The sequence below is a fragment of the Aspergillus japonicus genome, assembly GCF_003184785.1.
Source record: "Aspergillus japonicus CBS 114.51 unplaced genomic scaffold BO86scaffold_79, whole genome shotgun sequence".
NCBI lineage: Eukaryota > Fungi > Ascomycota > Eurotiomycetes > Eurotiales > Aspergillaceae > Aspergillus > Aspergillus japonicus.
In genome coordinates, this window is record NW_020291716.1 from 93,844 (window position 1) to 106,724 (window position 12,881).

The 12,881-nt window shown below is 52.5% G+C and overlaps 3 protein-coding genes across 3 annotated transcripts; 2 read left to right on the top strand and 1 right to left on the bottom strand.

The window, feature by feature from the left end:
• The first annotated feature begins 1,542 nt into the window (after nucleotides 1-1,542).
• BO86DRAFT_413350 (uncharacterized protein) lies at nucleotides 1,543-2,318 on the top strand. Its single transcript, XM_025674734.1, has 2 exons — nucleotides 1,543-1,698; nucleotides 1,755-2,318. Exons 1-2 carry the CDS (start codon nucleotides 1,611-1,613, stop codon nucleotides 2,129-2,131), a joined length of 465 nt encoding a protein of 154 aa, XP_025523064.1. The 5' UTR covers nucleotides 1,543-1,610; the 3' UTR covers nucleotides 2,132-2,318.
• Nucleotides 2,319-2,658: 340 nt separating this feature from the next.
• On the top strand, nucleotides 2,659-4,474 carry BO86DRAFT_371368 (MCT family MFS transporter; the record flags this gene model as incomplete). The annotated part of the gene is made up of 4 exons (XM_025670319.1): nucleotides 2,659-2,908; nucleotides 3,002-3,108; nucleotides 3,223-3,848; nucleotides 3,919-4,474. The coding sequence occupies 4 exons, from the start codon at nucleotides 2,659-2,661 to the stop codon at nucleotides 4,346-4,348; spliced, it is 1,413 nt and encodes a 470-aa protein (XP_025523065.1). The 3' UTR covers nucleotides 4,349-4,474.
• Nucleotides 4,475-6,339: 1,865 nt separating this feature from the next.
• On the bottom strand, nucleotides 6,340-12,331 carry BO86DRAFT_441274 (uncharacterized protein; the record flags this gene model as incomplete). Its single annotated transcript, XM_025676245.1, has 14 exons — nucleotides 6,340-7,628; nucleotides 7,680-7,834; nucleotides 7,871-7,895; nucleotides 7,938-8,074; nucleotides 8,114-8,232; nucleotides 8,269-8,407; nucleotides 8,438-8,778; nucleotides 8,809-9,458; nucleotides 9,501-10,094; nucleotides 10,134-10,250; nucleotides 10,296-11,769; nucleotides 11,800-11,866; nucleotides 11,927-12,025; nucleotides 12,095-12,331. The coding sequence occupies 14 exons, from the start codon at nucleotides 12,329-12,331 to the stop codon at nucleotides 6,422-6,424; spliced, it is 5,361 nt and encodes a 1,786-aa protein (XP_025523066.1). The 3' UTR covers nucleotides 6,340-6,421.
• Nucleotides 12,332-12,881: the final 550 nt, after the last annotated feature.

The following is a 12,881-nucleotide window of genomic DNA, read 5'->3' on the forward strand; positions in this document are numbered from 1 at the left end:
CGATGTTCGAAAGGCGGTTGATGACAGAGTCCTCCGTACAGACAAAGCAGAAGTTCACGGACCATGACTCGGGCGGCTAGGCAGGACAACGCACACTCTTTAGCGTTGAATTGAATAACAGGCGTCGAAAACTGCATGATGAGAAACTTACAGCTCAATCACGAGCAAATTGGTCGGTGTCCTTGGGAGTTCCATTGAGCGTCTACGCTTAAACGCCCAATTTCTTGACCAAGGATCTTGGCCTACGTGATGAATGCAGGGTATTCGAAGGAAGAAATTAGGCTGACAGAAAGACTCCTATCATGCTGAGACAGACAAGGTAAGAAAAGAAAAGAAGGACTTCGTGATCATAGAGTGAGAATCAGTGTTGAGGGAGTTTTGGACTACTAGCCTAGCGAAAGTCAGCAGAGTGTTTGACCTTCAATTTCAGGCTGGTCACTTGACTTTCGGTCACATGCTGATGCTCTCTTTCCCACCAACACACCTTCCAAAACGTCCTACACTGAACAATATACTTCTTCTCCCACGCGAAGTACGGTGTAGGCTTGGACTTCGAGGATATAGAAGCCATGGCCTTGCTCGTGGGAGGATGCGCATGGGTAAAACCCCAAGGTCTGTTCTACAACGTACACCTCAACTGATGTCGCTGCTTATCGGTCTGTTTCATACTGACCTCAGCTAGCCACCAGACTTACTCCCGTTCCTGTATAGCACAATCCTCCTAATCGAAGATGAGCGTTTCATCGGCCACGGTTCTCCTAAAGACCATGCGAGCCCATGCCGGTCGCCTGAACTTCAAAGATGCAACGCAGCGATTCCAAAGGCCGTCGGTACCGTTAGCAACTCACTCGAGCTGTACAATCGAACGAGCCTCTGCGGAACCGGGAATTGGATGTTTGTGTATACTGAAGCTCAAAGGCAGGGCAACCTTGGCCGGCAAGGTTGTTGCGCGTCATGGCAAGAAGTCCCATATGTATGACATGAGTCTTTGGTAGGGCTTTTGAGTGGCCTGGATATATTTTGCGCCCAGGCAGTATGATTTGAGGACGCTTCGGTACGATGTCACAACTTTAGTTGCTGATGAGCCGCGGTCGCCTGCCTTGGCATAGCTGTGGTTTGGGAGACACTCGACCCGAATATATATATACGAACCCTAGCCCTGTACCACAACCATAGTATTCGCACAGTTCATACTTTGTTGAATTGATCAAGAGCAAAGATCATGTTCACCGCTTGCCGCAGCGTTCCCTCACTGGCCAGACCCGATGCAAGCCGACGACTTCGGCATCTGAAATACGCAGCCCGAGATTGTGTCACAGCCGTCATCTCCCATGTGCCGCGTCAAGCCTGCAGGGGTATCCGCCAACCACGGCACTGCACAACCCAGCCCGCGGGCTCCACCAAAGCCTGTTTTGGAGGATTAAGTCATTTCAGCCTTATGAGCGTATGACATCACGGCCAGGGGCACCCCACATCATCTCTGCTCAATGTCAACAAGCGCTACTTTTTTTTTATTTCTCCTTCTCCCCTACTCTTCTCGTCCTGTCAACAAACATCGTCCTCACAGGACAATTTCAGAAACCGACACACACTGTGCATTATCCTCCACAATGGCACCAGGCAAGCCCTCCGCCATGCAATACGAGATAGATCTCCACCAACTGCCTATTGTCGAGACCCTCCCCACCTCACTAGAGGGTACGTGCGCCCGCTGTCTCCATGACCACCGGGCCCCTCGCTGACCAGCCTAGAAGACAACCAAGAATGCATCATCTGCCTTGAAGACCTAGATTCCATCAAATCGTACCGCCAATTACCCTGCCAACATTTCTTCCATCAACCATGCATCGACGACTGGCTAAAGCGGCCGAACCCAAGCTGCCCGATCTGCCGACGCACATTCGAGCACCTGCGCCGACCCTGCAAGACCTCCACAAGCCATGCGCCCGCTGTCGTCAATAACAGCTGGGCCACCGTCAGTCCTCTACCGCGATACTTGCTGGTCGTGGGACCCAGCCCCGCAGCTCCCGATCTCACAGTCCCGGTCGTGCGTGCGGAGCCCCGAGAGCCCCCGCGACAGTCGGTCCGGGCGTGGTGCAAGAGAAAGTTAAAGGTTGGACGTGTTGCTTGAGCGGAGCAGTGCTATTGAGCTTGCTGCGGCTGTGGTAGCCTTTATGGCTTTTTTTTGCTTATTACGACATGGCGTTCGGGAGGCTATGATTACGATTATGATTGTTTTCCTGTTCGGAATGATGCGTTGATCCACATTCCTTTGATTCCCTGTTTCTTAACCCGTTAGATTCCCACTTGTGTTCAATCCTATTCTGATGAAAGTTCTGGTCCGAGATCCAGCCACTAAATCACGACTCCTCACTTGAGCGGATCCATTCTTCTTGTTCATTGACACTACTGTCAATACAATGTGGATCCCAACCCGCAATACATTGGGACGCCGGAGAATTTACCCGTCGACATGTCTGGAGGCAAACGACATTCCTGGAAAGGCAAGGGGGAAGTAGAATCCGGTAGCAGATACATGATTTGCCCGCCTCCTATTCATATTTATACCCAAATCATCGGATTCCCTCTCAAAAGAATGGCTGGCGGAGCGGCTCAATTGACTTCACTCTCACACTCAGGGGGGCCGACCAGCGCACCATGTCCCGAGCGCGGACCAACTCCGCAACGCAGCAGCCGGACCCAACAATCACCACCAACACCACCAAGCAACTTCCCAATCCACCCAGCCCACCGACTGCAGCCATCTTCGACGCGGAGAAGCAACACGCGCAAGCACAGTCTACTTCGCAATGCATCGACGACCCGCCCCCGGACGGCGGCCTCGCAGCATGGTCCGTCGTCTTCGGGGCGTGGTGCGCCATGTTCTGCAGTTTCGGCTGGATCAATAGTATGTCTGCCACACAGTTGCTATATCATCATGAACACCCCCTCAGCTCGCAACCACAGCGACAGCTAGCTTATCTACTGACGTGGGGAAAAGGCATAGGAACCTTCCAAACCTACTACGCGACCACGCTCCTCCCCCAATACGCACCGAGCACGATCGCATGGATCCCGTCCCTAGAAGTATTCTTCATGTTCTTCATGGTTCGTCTCGTTTCCCCCTCCCTTGCCCCCTCTAATCCAGCCTGTCTGCCCGCCCAGCCCCAACCCTCTCACCCACCTACTTCCCTCCACTAACCAGAACCCAATCTCCCGCAGGGCCCGACAGTAGGCTACCTAAGTGACACGCACGGCACGCGCCCCGTCATCCTCGCAGGCTCCGCCCTGCACATCATCGGCCTCCTGATGACCTCCCTCGCGACCCAGTACTACCAGATCCTGCTGGCGCAGGGCGTGTGCAGCGCCATGGGCATCTGCGCCATCTTCCAGCCGGCCATGAGCGTGATCCCCTCCTGGTTCCGGCGGCGGCGAGGCGCCGCGTACGGGATCATCGCGTCCGGGTCGAGTGTCGGGGGCATCGTGTTTCCGATCATGACGCGCAGGCTGGTGGTGCAGGTGGGGTTCGGGTGGGCGATGCGGGTGGCGGCGTTCTTGATTCTGGGGTTGTTGGGCGTGATGTGTTTGACGATCCGGGACAGAAGTGCGAGGAGGGGGCGCGGGATGGAGAGGGGGAATGGTGGTGAGGATCCAAAGAGAAAGAAGGTAGATCGCGAGGCACTGTTCCGCCCCTGGCGGGAGGTCAAGATGCGCTTCCTCGTCGCGGGGTTCGTGCTGCTCACGTTCGGGGTGTATATCCCGACCAACTTCGTCGAGACGGCTGCGATCCAGAGCGGGATGCGGCTGGAGCTGGCGCAGTATGTGGTGCCGATGTTGAATGCGGGCAGGTATGTAATCGCGTCCGATCCTCCGGTCACAGCAGCAAGACAAGGACGATGCTAATAATCGCCGCAACAGCCTCCTCGGCCGCATGGCTGCGGGTTTCCTCTCCGATAAAGTCGGCGTGTACAACATCTTCCTGCTCGTCTGCACCATCACCGGGATCCTGATCCTCGGGCTCTGGATCCCGGCCACGACCGACGCGACAAATATCGCCTTCGCGGTGCTATACGGCGTCACATCCGGCGCGTATTTCTCGCTTCCGCCGGCCCTTGTCGCCAAACTGGCTCCTCTGCCAGAGATCGGGTATTGGACCGGGGTGCTCTACCTCTTCTCGTCGATTGGAGGTTTAACCACAAACCCGATCGCGGGGGCAATCTTGGCGCAGGACAATGGGTCTTATACGGGGATGAAAATCTTTTCGGGTTTGCTCTTGCTGGCGGGAACGATGCTGGTGCTGGTGACGAGGATTCGACAGACCGGATGGGCTTTGAAGGCCAAGTTCTAGGCTTGGATAGTGTGCGTGGCTTGTGCGTGTTTGGTTTAGCTTTGATGTATCTGGCTCGAAGTAAAAAGTGTTCTCTTGGATATTGAGCGGATGGTATATACAGTTCTCTCAGTGGTATCCGCCGGCGGATCGAACAAGCATGCTCCGTTCCCTTTTGCTGGCCAAGCCAAATCTGTTCACTCGGCGTTGAGCAAACCACGCCCCTGCATTACCCCTGTAGATTGCGCCTAGTTGAGTAACAGAGCTGAAATATCGATCTGATGAACAGGTCCTTTCGAACTACGCTACCTGAATGTTGGAGCCAGCAGGTACTGTTAGTCTTGTCGGGATAGAGGAATGAGTGTAGAAATGCATGAGCCAGGCCATGGCGCTCGAGAACTAAGGGGACCATTCAGCAGAAGCATCCACGTCGACAGATATCCTCCTGGAAGACGACGCAGGTCGAATTTCGCAGAAATGTGAAGAAATTCAAGAGCGACCAGACATCTACACGCGGACGAACTATTTTAGTCAAGGTTCTGGTAGATGGAAACCAGACTTACCTATCATAGTTACCCACAGCTTGAAGGTAGAAGCATTTTCAGAAGTTGGGCCCACATGGGGACAATCGAGCATTCCGTATCATCATTGTTAATGTCGCAAATACCTTGTTCAAAGTACCGCGAATGACTGTTGTTACCGGTACCTCTCATATGAGTCAGCGTTGCGTGGAAAGAGCCAATCGCGTAAATGAAATCTTGCGCAGGGTTAGATGGGATGATCCGCGGATTGTGAAAGCAAACGACAAGCATAGATGGAAAGCTTACGGAATATCGCGGCCCAAAGGTGACGATCCTCCTCGGTATTTGTCCCGGTCCGAAATTCCTCGAATTTGCGTCGAAGTAATCGTGTGGGGATGAAGGGGTACAAGATATGGATTGTCTCCAGGAAGACCTTCATATACCCGTCCTCATCATCCCGAACTTGCAACTCTCGCGTCCGAGGTCGGTGGTTCTCATGTTTTCAACGACGAAGTTTGGTTGCCTCACAACAGGGTCGGAGGGTGCATTGTCGTGGATGATTCGGACGCTGGCATCTAGAACGCCTTGCGTGCTATTGTCTAGCCTGGGACGAAGACCATCCACCAATGCCTCATAGTCCCGCAGGGTTCGGTGATAGCTGATGTGGTCAAGTTGCAATAGCGGCTGTCCTCTGAGCACTGTCGGCTCTTGCGACGAGCTGGCTCCTGACGCATCAACGTCGCTAACGCGTGCGACTCGCTTGTTTCGCGTCATCGACGAGGTGCCGACATCAGTGGACTGGCATTGGGCACATTGCGACAGCAAACTTGGTCAACTCGGTTGTCTCGTAGCTATCAGCAAATTGGAGCAGATCTTAGCACCCAGCGCGTCGCATTGGTTGCAGCTCGTCTACGCTGACGCTTCATTCTGTTTTTCTTTGCGGCGATGAACGTGGCGGACGCGTCGCGATAACGCACAACCCCGCTTTCCGTAGTCAGGTTTCTGCCTGGCAGAATCGGCCCCCACGTTCAGGCGATGTCCGCCTCATTGACCGCCCTTTACGCCGTCGGTGCTGTACGGAGACTCCTACGGAGCACTGAAAACAAATGTCAGACTGTACAATTTCTTATACCTGAATCCCATTCTTTTAGACACTTGGTACATCGAGAAGAGAAGTACTCGAGCGGCTTTGGACGTCAAAATTACACGTGGAATGTCAATCATTGCTTCGACATTAGATACTAGAAATTCAAGGCCCCGGCTCAAGCCCACAGAATATATGAGTTCATGGTAACCAGCATCAACAAACCCCAATACTATCACCTTCAACCTGTCCAGCGACCTCGACATTACCCCTTGATTGCCACTCAAATGCTAAGCACCAACCCCCATTCCATCACAAACCATAATCCGCTCAACTGCCCGAGCCAAAGCCCCTCCAAGGTCTGCAGCACGCGCGGCATCGCAGAAGCTATCCCAGAACATCAAATGAGCTTCAATTCGGTCAGATAGCACTGTGGCGGCGACAACCATGTCATACTGTTATTCACAAAGTATGTTAGCAAGTCATAGTCTACTCATAGGGAGAGGGGGTTGTTACCTCAGTCTCTTCAACTGTTTCCAGCACCATGAAAAAGCTATCCATCGGCCCGGTCTGATCGGTAAGCGGCTGCTCAACCGACAGGCAGGTGTTGAATAGGGACGAGGGCGCTCCGGATTCCTTTCCGCCAAGGACCCGGCATGTGACTTCACTCAATGAACAGAATTGGTGGGACGCACGTTCCCCCAGTGATCGGTGACTAGCCTGCAGGACATGGTTGAGAACCTGATGATCGGGGCCTGATTGCAATACAATGCGACAGGCAAGGACGTTGAAGAACGAGCCCACCATGCGGCCAATATGAGGTACGGGTGCATCGCGGCCGGATACTAGAGCTCCAAAGCAGACGTCGTCTCGGCCCGTTTGTTCGCTTAGCACAAGCGCCCAAGCAACCTTTATCACGTTGGTGATTGTTATTCCCCTCTGGTCGCACCATTCGCGCAGGGCGCGGGTGTCCTGAAGAAGCGTTTGGCGGTGGGATCGCATCTGTCGACGAAATCCCCTGATAGCAGCCTTCCTCTCGTGATTCTGGCTACGTAAAAGCGGCCCGTTGCTGTCGTGCGCAAACGTACCGGCCAGCATACATGGGTGAAGACTGGCCAGATAATGGTCCCAGAAATGTAGATGTGAGGGGTCCTTAGCCCAGCTTTGCTGATACGATACCCATGAAGAGTAGGGACAGGCCGCTACATCCGCGAGCGGAACACCTTGTAGAGACCTTCGAAGATCTGTCAAGAGCATACTGACTGAGGTCGCGTCGAGAAAGGCATACCTTCCCTCGAGCTTGCAGAGAACCCTCCCAGTTGTGCTCTGGAAAACTGTGAACTTGTACGGAAGTCCTTCTTGGTTGCAGCTCGACAGGCGAGGCCGTCCGGCAATCTCCGATATAATGGCATCGTCTATGTTGGTCAAGACCTCGACAGCATCGAAGGACTCCTTGAGCACGATATGAAGCATCTGTGCTGGATTCGACCGGCTGGGCAGCAAAAGGGTCCGCAGTGCTGCGTGGTGTTCAACAAGCTTCAACCAAGATTCGGCTAGATGCGTAGGGTTGATCCGCTCATCACACCCCCCGACCTCCCAGATTGTATGTGATTGGCAGCTGCCCAATTGAGAAAGAAGCCCCAGATGCGACAGGGTGCAGGGAAATGCATCTTCGATTGCCTTTCCAAGCGCTCCCCTGTTGACGGTCGTAAATATGTCTTACTCAAAGGATGTTTGGCTTTCATACATCGGCTCCAATAGAGAAAACTTTGCCAGTGCCGTCGATTGAGGATGCTGCACTGGGCGACCCTTGACCATCAAAGCTAGGGATCTGAGCGTCGGGGCCTGAAAGATATCTGCAACCGCCACCTGTATACCGTCCAGGTTGCACTGGGCAGCGAACTGCATGGCGACAAGGGAATCACAACCAAGGGTAACCAAATTATCTTCGATGGGAATATCGCTAGCCTTCAGCTGTAGTACTGTCGCTAATGCGTGTCTTAACTTCACCTCGACGGGCAGTAAGACGTCGCCAGCTATGGAACCCGGCGAAGTCTGCCATGAGATTAAGCCTGCCCAGGTGAGCTTGGCGGCAGCCTCTCGTGCACCAGCTCGATCGAGGAGAAGGCGAGTCACAGATGGCTTATATCGAAGGGACACCGGAACACAACAAAAACGCACGACTTTCCCAATGAACCTTTGTTGTAGCTCACGCACAACCTGGATCAGACGAGCACGCAGCGGCTCTTCTACCTTTGCCAGGACCGAACCATTATTTGACAATGAATCTGAGCTCACAACTCCCACGAAAAGCGCGAGATCAGGGATATGAGAACCCCGTGGTGTAACCCAGTCCGCAATTACAGGGATGCCGGGTCCGAGGTATTCACCAGCTGCTTTTTCCAGACGGGCCAAGGAGACGCTTTCGTGACGGCTGTAGGTATAATCACATGCCGGTAGAGTTGTTTTGAGGAGCTTCCGTAGTGGGGCATCAGGGTATCGTACAAGAAGGCAAAGTATACGATTCATGCCTCTCAGCATGTCTGTGACCTGGTGTGAGGATAAGACATTTCGGTCGAAATATGCCGTTGTTTCCAACTGATCAGCTCCAGGTTCACAGACGACACTCAGGGCTTGAGTGCTGAAGCTGGCGTACAACTTATGCTTCCAAGATTCGGTCTGATCCATCATCATTAACTGCAACGAATTCTTTCTGGCCAGGGGAGTCTTTTCTGGCGGTGGTTGAACAATCAGCATGCTCTGGAACTCGCAAGCGATGGCGGCCTCGCAGCTGGACTGTCTGATCTGCTGCATCCCAGTCTGCTCGAAGGATGCGAGGCTCACGGCTTGGTCATGAATACATCTCAATGTCTCACTGACATTGCGGTCATCGTGAAGTGTGATTCGAAGAGGATAAGTAGCGATGGTAGGGCCGTTAACGTCAACAGTGCCAGGCATGCTGCGGCCCATGACAGTGACGCCGAAAACAACGTCCAAAGAACCGGTGTACTGAGAAAGTATCATTGCCCATGCTAGGCGAATCAGCGACGACGTTGTGGTTCCCAACTGATTAGGATTGGGGAGACGAGATCGTCTGCGAGTCCAGTTGATAGACGGATGCTTCGAGCGCGCAGGGCTCTTCTTAGAAAGAAGCGGGACTGCATTGAGACCGGCGAATTCCTTCTTCCAGAAATCGGAAGCTTGAGGCACATTCAAATCTCCGAGATACTTGATAAAGGGTGCAAATAGTTGCGAGGGAAGAGCCTCTCCTTGATATGCAGTTTCAACCGTCTTGAGGATCTGCTCGAAGACGACCAGATCGAACAATGAGTGATGAATGACGACAGTTAACGTAGAAATGAGCCTCGCACGCAGAGCAACCAAATAAACAAGTGGGGAGCCAAATGACATGACTCTTTCCGCCTCACGTTCGCTTTGTGTCTCCGCCTCAATCCATTCAATGTCCCTGTCACGGACTACAACTTGAAGAGGATTTTCGACGCCTAATTGCCATGCATGGATAATTCTGGTGCGCAAAATCGGAAGAGAACCCGCTGCGCGATTTCACGCCGATCGTAGTCGGTCTTTGTCGAGGTCTGGGGACAATTGGAAAGTGAACCGCCCCTGAAAAGCGCCTGGCTGCTTGATAGTTCTGGCCATCAGGCGCGCCTGAAGCGGCGAGCATGGGTATATGTCCTCAATCTGTGGCTCATCCACATTACAGTGCTCCGCTGCGATCTGGATATAGGCGTCCACCTTTTCTGGGCTCAAGAGCGAAAACGGTAGAACATGTCTCGGTACGCCGGAATCACTGGAATTCTTCTCTGGGGCTTTCGTCTGGGCACGCCGTGCTAGTTCAGAAAGATTGACGGTTTGAAAAATATCCGCGACGGTGAAATGCAGAGATGGTATACTCTCGGATTCTTGTGCGAGCATCATGGCGGAAATGGAATCACCCCCAAGCTGAAAAAAGCTATCGTGCTCACTAATATCACTCGCATCGAGTGATAGAACACGCGCAACCAAATCGATCATTTGCTGAGTGGCCTCTGACGCAGCAGGATCGTGATGGCTTGCCTTGGAGGATATAAAAGGCGCCGTGGGCTGGTACTTTTTGACTTCTTCCCTAGACCAGCTAGAAATCATCGATCGCAACGCCTTCCTGTTCACTTTACCAGTCGGGGAAAGAGGAATGGCGCACAAGGGCACCATCAAGTCCGGGACCATGTAAGGCGGGAGTATCTGTGCAAGGCCTGTTTTAGCTCGAAGGGCACTCGGCCAGAATTGATGGCGATCTTTATTATGAGTCGCCCAACAGCTGTCTTTGTCCTTGCATCTTATTTCTTGCTTTGATGAATCCCACTCCACGAACACAACCAAACTCGAATGGCCATGATAAAGCTTGCCAACCTCCACAGCTATTGCAGCACCTGGAAAGAACTCGGCAGCCTGGTGTTCGATCTCCCCAAGTTCAATTCGTTGCCCTCGCAATTTGACTTGAGTATCTTTGCGGCCTAGAAATGACACACTCCCGTCAGTCCTTTGGCGCACCAGGTCCCCAGTCTTGTAGAATCGGCTGTTCTCTGCCCTGTGCCAATGAGGATTTCGAATGAAGTTAGCAGCCGTTTGTTCGGGCCGATGCAAGTATCCCCTGCCCACAATGGGCCCTCCGATTACCAATTCGCCCACGGCACCAATAGGGACCAATTTGTTGTGATCCTCAGGTTCGACGACCCATACTGAACCGCTACAGGCCCAACCGATGGAAAAGGGATCAGCATCTTTGGTAAAATTTGGATGCACGAGCGATACCACCGTGCATTCCGCAGGGCCATACGCAACAGCTAGACGGAGATGTGGCGCCCAACGGATGACCTCTGAAGGCGAAATAGACTCGCCACCCACGACCAGGGTCTTGACGGCGGGAAGTCGTTGGGGGTTTAGGAGCCGCGCGACGGATGGGGTCAGCTCCATCCAGTTGACCCGTAGCTGGAAAATGGTATCTTCTAGACAATCGACTCTGTCGGCAGCCGAGGGAATGCACACACATCCTCCAAGCATGAGGGGCACTAGAGTTTCATGAATGCTGACATCAAAGGCGTAAGAGGCAAATTGAAGCACGCGGGAAGACGCGTTCAGATTTTGCGCTTCAGAACTGACCATCGCATTGGTACAGAACGAACCATGTTCAATGACTATCCCTTTTGGTTTTCCTGTGGACCCAGAAGTGAAAGCAACGTATGCTGCGTTACCTGGCTTGACCTGAATCTGCGGCGGATAGTCTTTGCTACGACAGAGAGCTCCGTTTTCCATGTCATTGGGTACTGCGATGACGATGTCGGCCAGCTGCAACCCGACCTTCTTGTGAAGCTCAGAGGTTAGGACAACTTGAGCACTAACATCCTGGCAGATGTTTTGAAGCCGCTCCAGAGGATGGGACGGTTCCAGCAGAACAAAGGCGGCTCCGGCCCTAAATACTCCGAGCATGGCCACAACAGTCCACTTGCTCTTCTCGAAAAGCACAGGGACAATTCTTTCCGGTCCAGCACCTTGTCGATTCAACAGACTCATAACCTTGGCTGATTCCTGGTCCAAGGAGGCGTAACTCATTGCACCGTCCCAGGCATTTATTGCCTCTGCATCTGAATTTTCGATGCATTTGTCCTGAATAATGTCATGGATGCATTGAACAAATGGCTGTTTGAGGATGTGTCTGTTCCAGTCACAGATCTGGCGATAATGATTGTCGGGAGTCAAAGTAATGCTATGCAGTAGCTCGCTTGGATGCGCTGATGTAGATTGAAGGATATGCTGCAACGCGGTGCTCAAATATCGAACTGAAGATTTGTCGACGAGGTCCGCTTTACCATACAAGGAGATGCACGGCCATTCTTGCTGTGTTGCCACCAGCAAGAGCTGAATGCCATGATCAATCTACAACATATCAGACCGGGCCTTGTAGGTGCGAGTGGTGTTGAAGCCGGTAGCACTTACAGAACTTTTCCAGTCAGTCAACCACTCCGGGTGTAAGTTAGTCGCCACGCATGTGTTGATCCGCTCTTTGTATTTCCACTCATGGAGTTGACATTGCATCTGACATATGAGAGAGACAGAGTCTGACAATCACCCGGCAGGATTTAGAGAAGCTTCATATTCATCAACCGATATCTCATCGCAACCCTGTTTGCCCGTCGAACCAGACAAGGCACCGAAGCGAAGTGTATCAGAGCCTGTATACTTGGCTAGCACAATGGCCCACGACTGCATGAGACTCTGCAGCAACGAGCCGGCCGAAATTGTGACTTCCCATTCAAACTTATCCCAGAACACAGTTGCTGATGAGCTAGTAGAAGAGGCGATGCACGGGAAGAGGCACGACTCAACGCCAGGGGACCTCATCTTGCTTCCACACATCCTCTGTTACCTTGCGGTTGGTCTTTTCGTCGACGAAAGTTTTGAAATTTAAAGTCTTTGCCATTGACCTCATTTTGTTAGTAGAGGTAAGGATCTCAGTGACTAAGGATAATCATGGTTCGAAAAAAGCAAAAGGCCATCTCAATCACACAAGACGCGCCCAGGCCCGGCAAACTTCCATAGTGTCGTATGGCGCAGCTGTATCTCAGGTGGAGAAAGCTGTGGCAACACCATACTTCATCACTTCGCCTTCTACCGCCGTCGGATTTCCTAGTTGGGTGTATGGGACATGCCGTGAATTGCAGCCTAGATGACGGCTCATGCATTGCGCGTCACATCAGTTCGAGTAACTTCTGCGGCTGGATGCTGCACATGGGGCACGTGGTTAATCATCTCCTTCATGTCTACTTCGGCGTAACTATATCAAGAGGAAAGACGCAAATCCTTACTCGATATGGACATCGCAATATAATACACTATTGATACAATCCGTCCCACATTATGCATGTTTCTGTAATTTTCAAACGAGCTGATT

Excerpts from the sequence above, each read along its gene's own strand:
- BO86DRAFT_413350 (XM_025674734.1), top strand. The coding sequence starts at position 1,611 with ATGGCACCAGGCAAGCCCTCCGCCATGCAATACGAGATAGATCTCCAC. Across the intron at positions 1,699-1,754 it reads CCTCCCCACCTCACTAGAGG|ACAACCAAGAATGCATCATC; the intron begins GTACGTGCGCCC and ends CCAGCCTAGAAG.